Raw genomic sequence first — 21,018 nt, 5'->3', positions numbered from 1 at the left:
TGGAAAACTGAAGAAAAACATCCGAAAGATGCTAGCTCTGTGGTTTTTTCAGGTCGGTGATTTTCTGCTTGTCCACAACCATGCAAAACCACATCAGTCTCAAGTGAAAATTCTGCATTACTGCAAGACTGAAAAACAGGATCTTCCTTTAAAAAAAAATACATAATTGTGCCATCATTTGCGTGAAGTTAGATTGTCCTCTGAAATGAGATTTTCCTACAATTCACACCCTGGCTGCTTTACCTGTGAATTCCTACGGTCAGATCTTTATGTGGAATAAAGTGGCATAGGCAAAGAAGAGGCACAAATGTAGAGAAAGTGAGAACTCTGACCTCTTATTCTTTATGAAAAATAAGCGTATTTCTGTGGCCTACTGATACAAATGTGATGTAACAAATTCAGTGCTTTCCCTACAGGATCAAAAATTTTAAGAAAAGGCCCACTGTAAGGAAAGAAACACTTAAAAATAAAAGGGGTCTGATTCTTTTCTTCAGCTATGTTTTACGGTGCTGCTACTCCACTAATTCCAAAAAAAGACTCTTGCAAACATAAATGGGAGAAAACCCAGATCCAGTATCATCAGTAAGAAATGAAAATTGCAAGGGCAATGAAATAGTTGCTATAATCTCTACATTCAGATATTTTAGTAAGTCATAAAGTCTCCATTTACAGTTATTAAATGTTTTATAGTGTTTTGAGGATTTTTATTTTTAAGTCTTTTCAAGCACTGAAACAGAATAACTCAGAGTATTATTCTAAAGGAATGATTTTATTCTTCAGAACTCACCTCCTATCCAAGTTGGTATTAGTTTTTGGTATTACTTCGTCTGCCAAATAAATTTTTTATTTTCTGTATGTTCAACATATCTTATAACACTATTCATCATGGCTTTTTGCTGTGGCTTCATTCCAGCAAGAAAAGGAGTGTTTTAATAACTTTAATCATGTAATACTATTACACAGTTGTTCAGTACCACATGGACAAAATAAAACTATTGTGCTCTCTTTGGAAATGCCATAAAACTGACTTACTGTGTAATATTTTACATATCATTTCATTTCTCAAATTTTAGGACCATTAGTTCAGAACATTTTGATCTTAAAGTGTTTTCAAATATTAAAATTAATAGAGTGACTCAACAAGAGCCAATTCAGTGATCAAAACTACTTCAAGTTAGTAAGTAGCAGTTAAAATGCTTATCATTACAATTAATTTGTATTACAGCCACACTGCTGGATATCACTAATTGATTTATATACCCTCCTTTCTATACCCATTTACAAGGGCAATTATGAACTCCATCACATATGTTTAAATGGGATACATTGGAACATTATCTAGAAACTAGACTGCTGAGCTTAAAATCCTTTAGAACAGGTAAATTCTTCATTAATGGGTAGGTTATCAACTCACTACAAATGGCCTATAACCTTTTAAGGCAGCACATGGTGCTAATATTTTACTTTTCATGGGCAGTTGGAGGTTGGCTCCAATGATGAGCTCCACCGCTATCTTTAATTGTTTTTAAAATTACATATTATAGGCAGCAATAAACACAAATTAGTATTATACCATCCACAGCTTTCTGCAAGGCATGGTTTCTATAAACAAGTTAAAACGCATACATCTGTAAATAATAAGTGTAAGTATGCTGAATTTAATGAATAAGGGCACTAAAAGAAATTGAACAGTAGGGGTTCAGCAATTAGAGTAACTGCCCATTTTATTAAAAATGTATTGTTTCCAGCTTTCACTTTAGAAGGCTTTTATTGCTTTGCTAATTCTAAGTTTTGATTTCCTTTGAAAAGGATGTCTAATTCCTTATTTTTCTTTGACAGCCCCATCACACAGCACTCACCTTTTTTACAAGGCAGTGGACAACTGTGAACCTTTTTATCTCCTTGCTCGGGATCTCACTCTCGGGCTGCAGACCTTTGTTTGGCATTGTGCCACCCAGAGGTATGATTCCTTATCAAGTAAGGTTTCATGGCACAATGAAGCTGAGATGAAAGCTGCTGAACCAGCACCCCCCAGGCAGCCACCCCTTGGCCCTTTCCCAGAGGTTGCCAACACTCTGGCAGAGGGAAGAGGGGAGGAGCACGCTTCCAGCTCCCCAGCCATGCCCCTGCAACCCAGGGCCATTTGCTGAAGCTGGCAAGGCTCAGGCCACGAAATGGAGCCATGAGTTTCCTGCTGCTGTTCAGCATCAGCCTGCTGCAAGAGGACAGGGCAGTGTGCAGACTGGGAGGAGCAAAGGTAGCTCCTCAAGCCAGGCAGTTATCCCAGTACACGTCTCCCACACCCCAGCCTCACTGCAGGGAGCCCCTGTGCTATCCTTGCTTGCACATGGATGTTTTACATCCATGTAGCTCACTTTCCAAGTGTTGAGATTATTCCTTACACTAGCCTAATTGCACCCACGTTGCTGCTCTGTGGGGTTATAATTAAAACAATCCATTATTTCCATTTAGGCACGACACAATAACAGGAAAAATATGGCTTTCATCACTTGAGCTTATCTGCAAATAGGACAGTCAGACCAAAACTTGACCTTTCTAACATCCTACAGCACACGTACATTTACAGCATCTGAGACCAAAACAGGGACATACTCTGTCCTCCTTCATCCCCTCAGCCTGCCAGACTAGGACAGGGCAGAACTAAGAGCAGCTCACCCCTACATTTCTGATACTAACGTAAGCAATCCCAGTTTATGAATATTTAAGAACTTTGTCACTATCTTTTGAGAGAGCAAATGAAATATAGAGTTTACCAAGCTGTAATGCTCACCTGAGTGGAATTTCAGGATTTTTGAATTGAATTAGTACCTGCCAGACTAAAAATGGCAACACAACGGGGAAGGTAACATGAAAACTAAGACACTAACAAATTTCCTTTCCTTGTAATTCACAGCACCTTGATATTGAGTTCATAAAATATTTTGAACTGGTTTTTTGGGGTTTTTTGGGTTTTTTTTACTTATAACTTTCCATCAGTGCAGTTAATATGGCAAACATCCCTCTGCCCCTCTCACAGCAGGTTGAGCAAAAGCTGAAATCTGGGAAGGAGTGTGGTATCCCACAGCCAACTGGTAGCAGTTCTCTTGACTGTGGCTTAGAGCACACTTCCTCATTCTGCCTAGAAGATCTAAGATCGATAAAATAAGACATCCACAAGAGCCTGGAGACAAGATCCATGACTGCAGGGCCCATTTCTCAATAGTCTGTTTTCCTATTCTCTACCTGCAGTAGATTTTCCTATTAAACCATTGGAATGAGGAATGTTAATAATTTTACCTGTATGTTTTCTGTCATTACTATTCTCATGCAGAAGTGAAAAAATATGCACACACTGTACTTCAGGAAAACACATATGTGCTAACAGTATTTCCCAGTCACCTGGTCTTTCTTATTCAATACCTAACTTCAGCAGTGATTCTTTTTATTCCCAGATAAGCTAATCAAAACTGACTGCAATATCCCTGCCTTGCAAACAGGAAAAACGTCAGCCATACATTATATAGAATATGACAGAAGGAAAGTACTCTGTTCCCAAAGAACTGAATAAGCAAAAGTCCTAGTAGCTGATGTCCCAAGAAACTCAAGGCAAAACATATTCTGAAAAAGTGAAGTTACTCTTCCCCTATGAGGTTAAAATCCAGAAGATCTCTGGTTACTGTGCTATAATAATTTAAAAATGTCTCTATTATGAACACTCCCTACTACAGTACGCATATGTTTCATAAAAGATACCCTTTTTTATGGGGAAAAAGCCCCTTTTCCTGCCATGTTTGAGAGATTTGGGCCATTATTTTCCTGATAAATTAGGCTAATATTTACAAATGCTTTTCCAGTTGTCACAGTTCATTCAATGCAATCTTCCCAAACTTTCTGAAGGGCTGCTTTAGTGCCTCTCCCAATACCCAAAGGATTCTGAAGACACCGCAAAGTATTATTGCCAACACACCAAGGCTATTAAAAATGGAGATAGCTGTGAAACTGTCTGTAAGACTACCCATTTCACTTGAAGCTCCAGAAAACTTCCAAACTATGGCTCTACTATTTCAGTGAGTTACTGTGACAAGGCAGAGCAGCCATTTTAAGGAATTAGTGAAATCAGCGGTGGAGGGTTGCTGGTTAGAAATCACTGCTTTTAATTTCATAGTATTTGCACAAGTCTGACAACTGCACAGCTGCACAGAGTTGCCTCAAACTGTAATATAAACTAGGCAAGCTTTCCACAGAGTAAGTTCAATATGCTTTCCATTACTTCCCATTCTAAGGTCTGATCCTGTTGTGCTTTTCATTACACAGACTTGTCAGAAATTTTGGAAAATCTTCTCAGTTCTTTTCCCACACTTTACTCACCAGACACAAGTTTGACATCCAAAGATGACAACCTATAAACCCAGTAATTTTTAACAAAGTGTAGCCTGTAAGCTCAAGGGATGCTGTCTGAGAAAACTCACTTCTCACAACCTTACCCTGGGACCAGACAATCCCAGTGGGACAGGGGCACATTTTGGAAAGCTCTCATACCACCCAGGAACAGGGAGACCCTGCTGTTTCATGGCACCCCCGGCATTTGCAAACCAGTTTGCCTGATCACTGGCTTCTATTGTTTCCTGAGATAAGCAGGGCCCCAGTGAACAATTAGAGCTTTCAATAAATAATCTGTAAGCACATTCATTTGATTTACTGTTATTTGATATAGCAGTTAGTTTCAATGGGGCAGTTACTATTGATCACTTAAAGTACTACAGACAAACATGAAACACTTCCAGAACTCCATGGATTATTACTCTTTATCTGCCACTCATCTGGGTTACTTGTAATGGTTGTGAAATTTAAAATCAATAACAACAATTAGTGTTTGTTATACTCTGAGGAATGAATCATGTGAAATATGTTTTGTTACTAAAATGAAATGCTGAAGAGCTTGCAAGCAGGAAAAACTCTTGTAAATAGCAAGACTCTAAAATAATTTCTCTTGGTATTAGTGTCCAATAAAGGGGGTAAAGGAAATTAAAAGCAGGTATTTTAAATGCACACAGAAGTACACACACCATTATAAAAATGCATTGGTAGGATTTTCAAAGGAATAAAATTTTCAATGAAACTCAATGAAAACCCAAGTTTTCCTTAGAAAATTCCACTACAAGTCCTACAATTTCCTGCTCCTCAAACTCTATAGGAGTTTTGGGTTGTTAATCATGGCAGGACTTGTTCCTATAGATAACTGATAGACAATTGTCTATCAATTATTATAGATAACTGAAGACAAAGGAAAAGCTCTGACTCCTTTTCCAACTAGCTTTTACTGGAGATTATCACAAAAAAAAATCTAGGAAATTAATGGAAATCGATTTTCAGGTATATATGTAGAAAAACACCTTCTCTCTTCAGAATTTTTATAAATTTATAGAAATAAATTGTGAGTCTAATTATATGGATGGAAATAAGAGTATTTTGAGATTTCTGCTAAAGTAGTAATGCTACATAATTAAAATGCAAAACAATAAGAGAAATATTTTATCATTAAAATGTAACTAGAGGTCTGTGTGAAATCATCCATTCAGAAGACTTGTTTTTCATCAATTATATGTTATTTATCTGATGTAAATATAAGAAGGTCTAATTAAAATGTATGACTCCTTATACAGCTTCTTGTCATTAAGACCAATGAAAGCAAACTGAAGACCATAATGAAATAATTATGTTTGCCTTTAAGAATCCTCTTCAACAACACATGGTAGTACCACACTAAATTAAAACATCAGGAACTAAATTTCTCTTGCATCTATTTCCATTTTCACTAATTATACCCCCAAGCTTTCCAATAGACCAGGCCCTGAAATTCTTTTGAAGCTGAAACAGCCTAAGGAACAGCAACCTTTTCATAGTTATGGACTTTGAAGAAGAAACAAAGGTAACGCAGCCCTGGAAGGATTAATATTTCAAATAGAGTTATCATGTGAAAATATGTGTTTATTTGAAAAATGGGGAAAAGATTGTTGATAAAAAGCCAAATATGTGTTCCAAGGAAACCAATACTCTGATTTAATCTCATTTGATTGCGTCATTCCTTCCTAACCTCTTTTTCTCAGAGTATTTTCTTCTTCTGCACAGAAATTCAAGTTAGCAAAAGCATACCAAACACAGTACTGCTGGGCAGTGCCAGTGTACCATGCTGTAACAGAGCTCTGCTTTCACATTTTGGTGAAGGTGAAAAATTGCAGTGTTCCTAATGGACTCCATTTCAGAGAGAAGGGAACAGCTATTTGCCTAAACTGCCTCCAGACATGCAGTGCATCCTAACACACAGCTCCTGCTTTAACCACAGAAGTCTTGCAGGACCTCACCAAAACACAGAGAAAGGAAAGGATTCGGATAAGGAAGAGAAAAAAAAAAAAAAACCACAGGAGGATATGAGTCAGCTCTGACTTCTTGCAGGCAGCTGAAGGCTTCTTTTCAAAACTTCAGGGAGATAATGGATCCTTCTTGGTGTGGTGTCAGAGAACTGAATGTGGCAATAGGCACACAGCATAGAAAGATGAGCAGTTCACATGCCTAACCTGCATAGCATGTGACTGTATGTGCAACTAGAAAAACACAGCTGGAATGTGCTCTCCAAACGGAGAGAGGAAGGCAGAGGTTCACTAGGGAACAAAGACTTGGGAAAAGCAGCTTGCCCTGATCAAAGACACTGAAACACATAGGTGATTTGCCATTTGTTCTGCATTTTACACCTTAGTGTTCAAAGTGTGGAGTGAAATCAGAAAGATCTTTAGAAAGTCCAAGACTTTCAGCTAGCCTCTAAGGAGGATTTGACATACACCCTCACCCAGCAACTAATGAAATTTCTTCCTCAGCTGAATGAAAAGAACTATGCTACCAACACAGCAATGCTAAGGATTACTCTGCAAGATGAGGGGAAAAAGAAAAAACCTCCTCAGACCAAAAGTTGAAAGACAGTAGTATGAACAATGGCTTAAAACCAAAGAAAGAACCCCCAAGCTCAGGACATGATCTTAACAATAAGAAAATTCACCCATGCGTGGCATTTTAGCCAGTCCTTTCACTTGTGCCCTAAGCCAAAACCCTCAGGCTGGTGGATCAGTGAGGGTGGATCTCTGTGAAGGAGGGAAAGTTTGATGAGAAGTTAGGACCTTTGATTAGAGCAACCCCGAGAGGAGTGCAAAATCCCGAGGGAGAGGCAAGCTTTGGGGGGCACAGGCGTTTTCCTGTGCCTAAACCAAGGTCCTGGGGGAAGCATCTGCCTGCAGATCCACAGCCCTTGCCCAAGGGGAGGTCCGGGTGTCAGGTATCGCCAGATGGCACTGTGACACAGTTTTCCCACTGCCTTTTCTTCATGAGAGAGTGAATGTTCAGTCTTGGAAAGACAGGCAACCCTGGTCTTCTCGTGAGTTTTTGAGTAGAAGATGAGGAATTAAAGTGGCAGAGGAGCCTGTTTCCTGCCCCGGGCTCTGCCCACGGCCAGTCCCTGAGCAAATGTGCTGGAGGCTCTGAGTCCCCCAAAAGCCAGGGCACAGCTGTTCTGTGCCTGAACACCTCTGTCCCCAATTGGTATTTGTGAGCAACTGAAATACTTGAATCAACTCAGATGATGTTACATTCACTTATCATGCAAGAACCCAGAAATCCTCTTGGTATCAGTCACCAGCTGGCAGAGGAGTGATGCTGGTACAGGACTGGAAGATGAAGGAGCTCTCGTAGGAGATGAGAGGCACACCTCTGTATGATGTGCTGCTGTGTCATCAGCCAGCCCGGCAGAGAGGACCAGCAGAGAGGTTTAATGGCCACTTCAGGAATTACCTCAAGCAGCATTCAGATTAAAAAATAAATAAGAGAATTCAAGAGATTATTTGTGTTCTTTAACTGTATTGGGGGGGGGGGGATTTTTTTTGGTTGGTTTTCTTTTGGTTTGCTTTGTTGGGGTTTTTTTTTGGGGGGGGGTGTGTGTTTTGATTTTGAGAAGCGGTAATTGAACCATTTCTTCCATTCTTTCTATCTTACAGGCACAAATGGCTTTCTATAATCAAAGGACCCACTGAAGGAAATCTGTGTTAAATCAAGCTGTGCTTTTTGTCTCCAGTTGGTGCAACACTGGTCAACCTGCTTGATTGTTCCACACCTCTGCAATGCATCTTTAAAAGAAGACTGATCCTTTTTTCTTTATAAGAAAAGATGCTGGATGTTCATTGTGCTGAACATCCAGCACAGTGACATGAACTTTTACTGCTATTTCCTAAAAGTACCAGTACACAAATACACTAAAGGCTCACTCATACAACCATTCTGCCTCTAAAACTCTTACTAAAATTGAGGGTGGAGGGTTGAGTGCATTTAAGTGCTTCACTAGATAAGCCTGTAAAAGACAAAGACATCCTTAATTTGTCATTTTATTGTTCAAAGATCCTTGCTAAAAATACAATGTGAGCCTAGAGAAAAATATTATGGTTCAATGGAAAAAGATCCTCCAAACCATTAAAAGAAACTAAGCTGTGCTAAAAAAATCTCTTTGTTGAAAGACATTTCTCTGCTTTTTTTCTTAGGGGATGCACTTAGAGGGTAGAATGTAAGTCACTGAAAGTGCATAAAACGGAAATCCTTCCAAACTATGGATGGACTCTAAAATCATGTCCTTGGCAGTGAAGATCCAGAGCACTCTGAGAATTTATAAATACTCATTCAAGCTTTAACCTATTAAACCTATACAAGTGTAGCCCGTATGTGTATGTTTAACTTACACAGTTTTATAATATTCAGTTTATATATGGTATAAGCAGGGGAAAGAAAAATCACCTTGTCCAAGGGGAACAGAAGGTATATTATATACTTTGTGTCTAGGATTCTTTAACAGAGACTTGCTGGATTATATTTCCATCTCTCTTAACAAAAGCATTTGAAGAAGATTCAAGGCTCAAACAGAACACTAAAAGAAAGTGGGGTCAGTTATATAAGGGCTAGCACTAGTTTGTTAAAAGTCTTTTTTCCTACCCACTCCCAAATAAAGGGACAAAGAAGTGAACATTGTGGGAATGTGTTTCTAAACCACATGATATCCTTATCAGATTGTCATGTACAAGGGAGGTTCTCACACAGGGACCCCATGCTGGTGAGCTGACCTGTCACATGATGCAAGTTCTACACTCCTATTCAGATTACTAAAATGAGCTGAAGAAAGCTAGATTTCCCCTCCTCCCTCCCCCCCAAATAAGCAAAATGCACAGTGACCAAAGTCATATTAATTCGCTGCCACTGGGAAAGCAATCCTGAGCAGCTGCAAATAAGTGAGTATATGAAGAAGATAATCTAGCTATTAAAATCTATACCACAATTAATATCTGCTGAGCAGACTTTATTGCAGAGAAGCAAATAGAGAATCAGAGAAACGTGTGTGTCAGACAAAATAGAAGGAAAAAAACTCAGTTAATTTGTAAATTTATGGAAAGAGAGTAATATATTTTTATAAGCAAGTCCTACTTTGTCATATAAGTGTCTCTATTTTCACTGTTGATGTTGGGAACACTGTCACTGAATTACTTTTTCATGTTTGGGGGAAGTGGAACAGTCCTGTAAACACTTTTAATATTAAATGAAGGTTTTAAATAGTATTTGATCATTCAAATATATGGCCTGCTTTAAAAAGTGCTGAGGGAGCTCCTAGATGCTCAGCATATTTGGAAATGAAGCCATGAAATGTGAATTTAGGATGCTAACTTTAGGCTACTGTTTCTGACATTCTTAACTTTTGAAACACATTTGCTCATGCAACGACAAATTAATTAAATCCCAGACCTTAGACTGTTTCTAAGAAGACAGTTTAAAATCCACGGTTTTGGATGCAAGTTGTTTACAGATTACAATTAGGAGGAATAGCTAAGATTACTGTGACCAAAAAACTGCACAGAATCATTTCCACATTATATCAGTTGGTTTCTTTTATAACTGGAATATGGTTCTCATAAAAGGGTGGCAGCGGTAAGACATTACTCCTTGTTTGCCTGCTAGAAAATCCAGTTTTGTTACCCTCCTGTCTATATTTTTCCTGAAGCACAGAGAAAATTATTATTCTGTTACTTTAGAATAGTTTTGAGCATTTTGAGTCTTGTATTTTGGTGGCTCCGTTTGGTTTGAAAGGGCTTGGATTTCAGCAAGAAGTGGCATGGGTCACAGTGCATGGGGACAGACTTCATGCACATGAGCAAAGGTCAAAATCAATCATAGCTTTGTATTTCCAGGCCTATTACTTTTGGCAGTTTATCCTGCCAGAAGGGGCTAAAATATTTGCCTCCCAAAAGGAGTAAACATCAATAGGGGGCAGGAATATAATCAGCTTCTCAACCACTGGGCAATGAGAAATGAGGGTAAGGGATCCCCTCCTCGCTGCAGCCACTAAGCCATCTAAATGTTAGATGCAACATTTTCAGCAAAAAGTTGAAAGATTTCACAGCACAGTGACTTGAAAAGGACAATAGGCCTATTTAGGCAATTATATTATGCAGGCTTTGTTATTAGGCAGCCCTGCTCAGCCCCAGAAAGTCTGGATAATCAAAAGTGTCCAAGTACAGGAAGGGGAAAAGTACAACCCCACCCTCCCGCACAGCCGCTGCCAGGACCTCTGGATTTGAAGGGTAAAGTCTATTTACCGAAGTTCCTTGGCCATTTTATACATCAACTGATATCCTTCCTCATGGGGCTGCGTGCTACAGCCCAGCAAAGCTCTGGAAAGCCCTCTGAAACCACAATTAATTTGGCCCCAGCCGCCCGCCCCTGTAAATTCGGTGCTCAGAAGCTGCTGCCAGCCCCCCAGGCAGGAGAGGGATGCTCCCCCCGGCTCGCACGCATACCAGGGCCGGTCCCCACGGCCAAACAGATCTGGAAACTCATCACAGCTGTGCTCTGCTTTTGAGGTCTCAATAGGACGGGGCACAGCGTGGCCGACCGCGGCAGACAGCAGTCCTTGCGAGCACAATGTCCCTTTCACAGCCCCGCTCCCAAATCTAAATGCTGGCTGTGTAACACAGCCGCACTTCATCGGCCGCGTAAAGGGCGGTATATAAATTAGACCTGAGCAAAGCCAGTCGCTCGGCGTGTTTCGGGGAGGTGGGACCGTAATCCGCCGAGCTGGGCGCCTCGCTGCCCCGAGCGAAGCCCCTCGGCTTGGCCGGGCCGCGGGGCTGGCGTGACGCACGCATGGTTAACAAAAACCGCTCAGCAGTAAGTAGGGATTTAACTGGATGTGAGGATGACTAACTTCGCTGTCTGAAACACTATCTCCCTCTTTCAACTCCTTAACTTCACCGTAACCCTCTTGAAGGCATCGCCTCCGAAGCCTGGCTTTGTTCTGACAAGTCGCACCTTTGCTGCACAGACTCATTAAGCAAGCAGGGAGTCACCCAAAGATACATTGCTTTTCCTCCGAGCTTATCCCACCCTGACTTCACCAGCGAAAGCATCTCATCATTTTTGTCTGCAGGAGTTTTTGACAGTGGTGCGTGTCCATTAGGGTTTTCCTGTGCCAGCAGCCGAATCTGGCTAACTGCTGATCACAGTCTATGTAGAGAATAGTTTTCCCCTTTCAGTTATTTTGGAAGAAAAATACCCCCCACACATTTTTTTAAAATGAAGTAGATCAGAAACAAACATTTTTTTCATCACATATTTCAGAGCATTAAGCGAGACGTATAAAAATTTAAACAAAGGCTCTATCCCTAAGCAAATCAGTCCTAGCCATTTAGCTGTAAAGTTTATAGATGAACTTCAAAGAAAATAACCTGGTTCAAACAGATCTTGCCTTCTGGGCACTAGCAAACACACCTGCAGCAATTTGATACTTGGGAATGCAGATTACAAGTCCTTCACTTCAAAATGTTTGTTTTTTAATTCAGAAAGATGAAAGAAAATAAAGTAGTGAGCTTTTTTTTTTTTTTTTGGTGGAACACAGATGTTTCCAGTGCTTGCAGGGAATGGGAACCTAACCCAAACACTGCAATAATCCAGAATTTTGAAGGAAAACGCATGCTTTCGGGAGTCCCATCTTCATGAACTTTCTGAAAGTTAATACCTGCTAGCTCCTCTCAAGGCAAACACTTCCTACCAAACTGTAATAAGAACTGCATACTATGTGAGCCTCAGCATCCCAACGTGCTCTGCTGCCATGTCCACAACTTTTGATTTCATCAAATTTTTTGTGCTTCTAACCCTAAGGAATTGCAGCAGGCAGTAGTCATCTACTTGATATAATTAGCTGAAACACTACATAATGCCAAACAAACTTACTCTTGTTTTGGGCCTGTTCATTTGTTTTTTGCCTGTTTAATTAATGAAGACTAATGAAGACTTTTTAATAGGCTTTTCCAAGGTCAGATCTCCATTCTTTGCAGCTCCTCTCTCAGGACCTGTCCTGTTCCCACCTCCTCAGTATTTAGTTAGCTCGTGTTTCACCAAAAGTTATTGGTTTTCTCTCAGTATTTGCTGCCATTGCACTATGAGGGAGCAGAATATTCTAACTTATTTAAAAAACTATAAATTACTCATTCTTACAATCTTAACTCTTTTGTCTTCTGTTTGCAAACAAATAATCTCATTGTACATCTACAACAATATAACCAGAATCACATAAAGCATAAACTCATATGAGTGCAAATTTAGGGGGGCCTTTTGTAATCTTGTAATACACCGTGCAATACGCAGTGGCTAACAGTTGGGCTGCAAACCCAGGGCAGGTTTTTCCTCCCACAGGGGAGAGGGAAAAAAATACCACACAAGTTAAGGTCATGTTAGGGTTGTGTCTTATCCTCTATTTTTACTTTGCAGACCCTCATGGACTAGAAAATTCATGATGCTGCAGGAGTGCACTAGCTTAGTGAATTGTAACAGGATTAACGTACGGAAGATGTGCTGAAGTTGGAGACCTACAGCATTCTGCCCTAAACCCTGCAATGGCCAATTTCACCAGCCTTTCAGTCGAAACCCTGATGCTGTCTGGGATTGTTACTGGCCTACTCTGAGCTTGCACTACCCATGTACTATTCCCTCAACAACCATTTACCTTTTACTCTACAATCACGTCTCTATCAAAGCAATATTTCTAAGGCCTAAGGCAATGGCTGCAGGTGTACTGGCTTGGATTTCTTTTTGCAGAGCCAAAAATTAAACAACAAATTAGACCAAAAAAAGCCTATCACACTTCTTACAATTACAAAATTTGATTATTATTACATTACATCAAATCAGAGAGGTCTTCGTAAAAATGGAGAATCAGGAAATGCTGGAGTTAGAATTGAACATTGCTATCTTTACATTTATAAACAGTGGAGCAACCTTTAAACTATTAAAAGCTTTCTGGACCACAAAATTTCTAGTTCTGTCATATTTTCATGAGATGTAAGATAAAAATCTTAACCTTTGAGAGAATTTTAGTATTTCATAATCCGCTTATATATTTACTCATGCATAAACTGCGTACACTTTCTTCAAAACTGAAAACAAAATTTGCTCTAAGGTTTCAAACAGAAATCTTAATTTGAATTCTAACTAAATTGTTTTTCCACATTTCCATACCATTAACTTTCACAGTTCAATTTATAGCCACTGTACTATGATTCAAGTTTCGAGGCGATTCTAAATTCCCATGAAGTGAAGATTAATCCTACTGCTTACGAAGTTACAAGACTGGATTCCTGAACGCATTTTCCTGTATTTTTATTTACCCTTGTTAATATGAGTTTCTTTGATTAGCTAAACTTTCCTGTTATCAACACTTGTCTCTTATCACAGGCCCTAGGCAAATGACATATTTACCACTCATTCCATTCTGATAAGGGTAATCCTGTGTTTAACTTGCCCAAGAACAAACACCATATATTTTGTTTTTAAGAATCCTGCTTCTAGGTATTAACAACGTACAAGAGAAAGAGCAGGACATTTTAAAGCCAGGAGTTATTTAAAGAATATTTTGCAAGTGTAAGCTTTAACGACAGTATATATGCCTCCTACTCCAGGAAAGTTTATTTAATTCCAAGTTTCCGCAATATCACCACTGAAGTTATACTAAAGTTTAAACCATGAAAGGAGGAAAAAGCATTTTTAGTAAAACATCTGGTTTGGATTTTTGTTGTTGCTAACTGAAGCTCTCCCATAGCTAGTAACACTATTTTGAAGTAAAAGCTTTGTTTCATATTTTGTTTGAAGCATTTTGAAAACAGTGCGAAAAAAATAAATATCCCATGCCGAACTTCGCAGTCTCCTTCTAATTGTGAAGATATCAAAACATTTGCAGTGTTGTAGGCCGCTAGTCACTGATTTTTTACAATTCTGTTTTCATTACTCAACCCACACAAATGTCATATGGTGTCTGAAAACTTTTGAGCCGAGTGAAACACACTATTTCACCAAACACCCTTAAATTTATTTTTCAATTACCTACTCCACCCCTTTGAAATGTCAAAGAAAGAACTCCTCTAATTCCTAGTTAACTTTTTAACATACCGCAACACAGAAATTTCCAAGAGCATTATACAGTTAATGGTGTACTGAAGTGTTCGAGAGCGTGCTAAAAACATTTTGATAGATAGCCAAGTCATTTATCTAAATCACTGTCAGAGCAGTGAAGCATCCTGCAAGCTTTTAAGCATAGTATAAGGTGATGTTTTCTGGCACTTTTTGTCATTTCTCAAACTTGAAACTGAGGTGTTAAAATACTGCTATTGTTTATCGTCTGTATATTTCAGCAACAGATCAAGACCCTATAACATAGTAACACATTTTCAGGAGTGTCCTACCACTAACTCTCACTCCTCTGTTAACAGTGCATCGCTGTCTGAATCTCAAGGTATAGAAATAATTGATGGTTAAACTCAAAGGGTGTTCACAGTAAGTAGTTTTCTAGCAAAACAGCAACTTCTTAGAGCAACAAAGTGAAGAAGAGAGGTGGCAGCAAGGTCAGTACAAAGAAATATTGCCTTTTCTTCGGGAACTTATAACTACTGTCTGATTTTTGGAATGGCAACCTACCCACTGCAATTCCACATCTTTGCAAGAACTGTAGAGATCAACATTTTAATTGCTTGGCTGCTCTGCTAAAATGCACTTCAAGACAACATGCATCCTGATTAGCAAATGTGCTACAAAATTAGATTAAGGAGGGGGGGGGGAAGCTACCACAGAGATGTTATGTAAATTCGTCTTTCACTGGTTGGAGTTTTGCAAGTATTTGCTGTATTACATTACGATTTTATGTGTTCCTGTTTGGCTCCACAACTGTTGTTAGGATCAATATGCCACATGAGAAGGGATAAACAGAAAGAAGTCGGGTGCTTCTTTCCTCTTTCCTTTCTTGCCAAAAGGAGAAAAAAAATAGCTTGCAAACCACATTTTGCACAAAAACTCACCCCACCCCTCATTACCTCTGCACTTAATTACCGGTCTTTCTTTTTTAAATACATGCAAGTAAATAAATTAAATAAATAACAACAACAACAATTATAATAATAGTAATTGCTTTAAAGTGGAAAAAGAACAGTTGGGACCTACATTGAGCACTGTGCCGGTGTTGCCACTCTGTTTGTGCCAATCCACTGAAGCATGCTTTGAGAGCCTTCTCCTGGAGCATGCAGGAAGACGGACTCGCAGTGTAGAAATCCAGCATCTGAGCAGGGCTCACTGCTAGAACGTCCATACAGTCAAACATGATTCCCCCTGCACAGAATGCCTGCAAAAGTGCTTTCCTCTAGGTGTGGAGGAAAATGGCACATAAAAGTACACCCAACTCCATCAAACTCTGCCCCTTTTTTGGCACGTAGGCTGTTGGTCTTTTTCCCAGACCAGAATCATGAATTATGACAGACAACACAGCTAAAAGCCTGTAATTGATCCAAATGATCATTTACCATTTTCCAGGCTGCCCAGCCAATCCAGCAAGATGGGGGGATGCGAGCCGCATTCCAAGTTTTAGCTACCATCAATTTCCCCCCAAAATTTCTTGAGAGTCAGTCCAGCTCCCGAGGCGCTCGCCGGGTGTGTGCCGCGTCCCACGCCGTGCCAATCGCCCACCTCCCCGGGATAAAACACCTCCGGTGGAGGCGCGGGATCCCCCTCGGCCGTGAATAGATGCTTCTGCCTCTGAACAGCTCACTTCCTACTACTTGTGTCACAGGGAATGAAAGATTGAATTGCCTAATATATGCGAGTGAACTTTCCGTGAACCCTTCCCAGGCTGCTAACCTTCAAATGACCCAAGCGGTCTGACATCACCAGCTCCCAGGATTCTCACACGCCTTCACAACTCCCAGCAGCCCTGCAAAAAAGCCAGGCAGGCGGGCGGGCGGGCAGGCAAAGGCGAGCCCCAGCCCTGCCGGAGTCGCCCCGCGGCCGCCGAGCGGGCGGGTGCGGACGGGGAGGGCAACTCGCGAAAAGATCCAAAATAATAAAGTAATTAAAAAAAAAAAAAAAAAAAAAAAAAAAAAAAAAAAAGCCAAACGCAACAACGAGGAGGAGGAGGGGAAGGGGGTGGGAAGTAAAAAAGCGGCGTTTTCAGCGGTTGCAGGGGATGGAGAATTTGAAAATTCCAGCTCAATTTGCTGAAAGTTCTGTGCCCCCCTCCCTCCCTCACACACACACACACATTCCTTTCCTCCCCGGAGAGGCCACGAGCGAGGCGCAGGCGCTGCCGCTGTTCCAGAGCCAGGGACACGGGCTTCGCCCCAGCTGCTGGGCTGGCGGGCTGGGCTTGGGAGCAGCCTCATCCCGGCGCTGCCCCGGCACACGCCAGCGGGGACCCCGCTCGATACCACTCGCAGGGACTGCGGCCGGTGCCAGCACCACTCCCAGCAGGGAATCGCAGGGGCCCGTCCCTCCTGGGCGAGGGGGGGGCGATCAGGCCCCATCTCTCCGCACCATCCATCCCTCACCCCGGCTCCTCAGTCACCCAGAGCTCCCTGGTTTCCCCGATGGGTCAGATTTGGCACTGCCCTGGAGGGTCTGTCCCCGGGACTGCGCCCGGGGCAGGAAGCAGCCACGCACCCCCTCTTCTCCCTCCCCAGCCCCGCCGCCGCCGGGTCCTGCCTGTCTCTGATTAGCACAGAGGGACTGGGGCCGCTCGTGTAGCCCCGGAGGGGCTGTGTCGGCTTTCAGAGGGCTAATGAGCCCCAGCTCCCCGGGAGGGGAGAAAGGCCACGGGCGAATCCATGGGAGACAGGACCCAGCCCGTGGTGCTGAGCGGAGAGACCTCCCTGGGGCAGGCGGCCCCGGCCAAGCCCTCACAGCCGCTCTGAAGGCGAGGGGCTGCTCCCACCCACTAAGGTCCGTGCTACACCACGCTGCCGACAGCCCTCCTTCATGGCCGGTCTAGGTGTCGATGGCTTCCCGAGGCTGGGGCTACGATGCCACAGCCAGCCCTGTGCGGGCCCACCACTTGCGTGAAGCCAGCAGAGAGCTCGGTGCTTTTTAGGTAGGTAACTACCTTCTCCAAAATTCTGCTCACCAAGAAAGACTCCATGAAGGCTTCCACCAGTTCTTACTCCTATGGACAATTTAAAAATTAAAAACAACAGCCTGGAAACACTCCCTCCGCCCCAGTGGGAAGGACATGAGCTCAATAGCCACATGCATGCTTTAATTTTACATGAATAAGCCAAGCTACCTCAGCCCCAGCAGTGAGCATCATCCAGGAGCAAGGCGCACAGGAGCCTCGCTTCCCTGCTCCAAAGCAAGCTCAGGTGCAGAAATTAGAAAACTGAACACTTGGTTATTGCTCGTTTCTTGCAAAGCCCTAGATAGGAGTCGGGCAGAGAGGGGCACACTGAGCAGGCATGGCACACCACTGGCGACCGTAAAGAAACGCTGGAGAGAGACTCACCCTGGGACCTGCGCAGCCACTTTAATGGATGTGGTGTCCCCTCTCCACAAAAAGTCCTTTGATGAACCGAAAGCTCTCTGACAATGCCTGCAGATTGTATTAACAAAACTTTTCACACAGATTCAAGAATTTACAAAAAAACCCCAAACCACAGAACAAATCCCCCACACAACACACACACTTGTTCCCTGAAACTGATATACCCACATTGAAAACCAGCGGCCAGCAAAAAGACCTGCTGCAATCTGGAAGAGAATCCTTTTGAAGAGATTAAAACAAAAGCTTTTCTTAGCCTCCTTCCCCCCTCCACGGGAGAGCTGTAGTTGTCCCTGCAGCAGGCAGCCTCTCTTTCCCTCTTCCCTTCAGGCAGAAGAGTTACAAATGCTGGAGTTTAACAGCGTCTTTTTAAAAGGACTTTTTAAGGACTTTCTCAGCCCTTTGGGGTGTCCTCCCCCAGCCTGAACTCCTGCAGTTGAAGAAGCCCCTGACACTTTCTAATCTAAAATTTATGCACAGCATACGCTTACTGAAAAAGCCATACTTCAGGGAAGGCTTGTTCAAACTATTTCAGCACAGCAAAACAGTGTTTGTTGCATTAAAATAGCCAAGTGGAAAAGTGGCTAAACTTTTTTTTTTCTTTTTTTTTTTAATCTTGGCTGGCTACATTGCTACAGTTTTGTTTGGAATAGGAAAGCTAAATTAACAGACAGTTATTTTCTAACCAGACGACACAGGATGCACGAGAAATTTGGAATACATAATACATCACCACAAAAATAACTGGAAAGGATGACACAAAACACAGTATGTTTTTTTCAGTCTCCAATTTAGGGCGAAAACAGCTTTTTGTGTGGACCAGAGTTCTTGGAACAGTTTAGGCTTGTGCCAAGAAAAACATGTTGCATATGTGAGTTAAAAGTAAACAGAATCAGACAAACAGAAATACAGTTATGTTTATCCTATTAGCAGTCTTATAATACCATATTCAAAAATAATACCTGTCAGTTGTACCTCAAAATGTAGAATGGCAACTTCTGAAAGTAAATGTCAGGAAGTGACACTTAAGTGTGTATGAATTGGAAAAAGACTGCTTTTTCTCTCTGTATCAAAATGAGCCAGCTACCTCATCATGCTGTGTTACAAATAATACTTGCACTAATGCTTATATTTATTACTAAATGCACACATAATCAAAAAATTCCTCAAATAGCCTAATGTTTTGCTCAAAACTATTTCTATGACACAGTAAACAACAAATGTCTGATTTCACTTTGAAATAGCACAACACTTGTTTTTCTTCAACAGAGTACCAGGAAAAGCCATTCATAAAATGGGGAGCATTTTCTAATTTAGATCAGAACTAATCATAATTATTGTGCTAACTAGTAGTCCTCTAGTTCAAATGCAACCAAAGCTTAAATGTTGCTACATATTTTAAATGCCCATCCAGCACCCATAGAGGTTTGAGGAGGCAACAACTCTCCAATATCTTTGACTTTGTCCATGCAAAGAAATTGTGGTTTCACATCAGTGCTTTGATCTGTTTTCTCTCAGACTGTGATAGCAGAAACTTTACAATAAACATATTCTTAGCTATAAATGAAATAAAAAGCACAAGTTCAAGTCAGAAATCTATTTCCTCTGGTGTTACTGTATATTTGTCAGTGTGACATAGCACATTTGAAACCCATAATCATAAAACAAAAATTTACAGCCAAGGTTTAGGGTCTACATCTGTTTCTCTGGTTTTTGTACTGCAATTACCCACTGGACAATTCAGAAAGCAGCACTATGAATCATGTACTGCACACATGGTAGTGCTGGTCACTTTTTTGTTAGTACAAGAGGCTGAGGGTGCCATAATGTGCTTCACTGAGAGAGAGAGCATTAACTAGAATTAGGATGAGTGCACCAGGCTCTCTAATAAAAATGACTTTACTAGAAGCAACAGAGCACTTCTGGAACATTACAGGCATATTTATAGCATGGAAAAATTAAGAAGTGCATGCAGAAATTCTCCCCAACTAAGTACCTCGGGGGAAGCAGACTTTTTTCTCTTTTGCATGCATTTTACTATTAATCAAATGTAGCACTCTCTTGAAACAGTTTTGACAGCAGAGTAAATGGTTACTAGTGAATGATGTGTGTGTTTAAGCAGTGAAAGCAGAGACAAAGTGATGTTTTCTTCTACTCCCTAGGCAAGAGCTGACACTAAGCTTGCTGCCTCAGCTTTGATACTCACAGATTCCTTTGTGTCAGTTGCTGGGAGAATCACTGGCAGTTCACTAACCCTGCCTCACACACAGGGGCTTTGATTTTTACCTCTTCATTGACGATAGATGTTAATATGAAACAGTACTTGCCTGCCTTGGCAGTTTTTTTTTTTTTTTTTTCCCTCCCCCCAACTGGTGATACAAATCTGAAAAATCTGAAGACCTGAATTCCCCCTTCACGACATGTAGTTTTTAGTGTTGAAGGATGTTTTCTTCATGTCTCAAGCACATGAGTGATGTCAAAAAATTATGGGGAAGAAAATCACTAGGTCACAAGAGAATGGCTGAATTTTTAAAACTCTATAAGGTCCTAGGAAATGGATACCAACTGTGAGCAAGAAGAAGAAAGCCAAACAGTAAAATTACTGGCATGAAATGGCACAAATGACATGGAAAAACATGAAATACAGAGAAATTAAGTTAAAAGGGGGTTTCTTCAGTCTGCTGTACACTAGTATGCACAGCTTGCAATGACTGAAACAGGAATTTGCACTAAGAAGAATTATTTCAGGCCTGAAATATAACAGCAACAGGCAAAAGACAATTCAGTGCAGAGCGGTATTTTATTTTAGATGGGAAAAGCAGAGTTAGTCATCTCCAGACTCAGAAGTCAGGCATGCCACCAGTTTGCAAATCACTTACTGATAAGGGCTTTTTGTCTGTTTTAATCAGTGGATATGTATTTGTAAAGATGCCTTTAAAGCTGATTGCTTAACTTAAAGGCTATAGAAATAATTAATCTCCACAAACTTGAGCATACAACCATGTTTCTTAGAATCCATACAATCCTTTGGCCTGGAGCCAGGGGAGAACTGCCCTACATGATAAAACTGGGAGTTTATCTGGCTCAGCAATCCATTT

At 41.2% G+C, this 21,018-nt stretch overlaps 1 protein-coding gene across 7 annotated transcripts in view; it reads right to left on the bottom strand.

Annotated features, from left to right (window-relative positions):
* The window catches only part of RARB (retinoic acid receptor beta), a 313,198-nt gene that overhangs the window by 74,781 nt on the left and 217,399 nt on the right, over positions 1-21,018 (bottom strand). For 4 of the 7 annotated variants that reach the window (XM_063154628.1, XM_063154646.1, XM_063154636.1 and 1 more), the window contains one exon: positions 17,885-17,971. The exons of 1 other annotated variant lie outside the window; for it this stretch is intronic. In XM_063154628.1, the coding sequence (XP_063010698.1) occupies positions 17,885-17,971 (87 nt within the window). Of the gene's footprint in view, positions 1-15,561; positions 16,289-17,884; positions 17,972-21,018 lie in introns of those variants that run through there. 2 more of the 7 variants (XM_063154682.1, XM_063154672.1) reach the window with 2 other exon arrangements.

The sequence above is a fragment of the Melospiza melodia genome, chromosome 1 (assembly GCF_035770615.1).
Source record: "Melospiza melodia melodia isolate bMelMel2 chromosome 1, bMelMel2.pri, whole genome shotgun sequence".
NCBI lineage: Eukaryota > Metazoa > Chordata > Aves > Passeriformes > Passerellidae > Melospiza > Melospiza melodia.
Note: the sequence above shows the minus strand (reverse complement) of the source record. Positions and strands in the feature narration are given on the sequence as shown.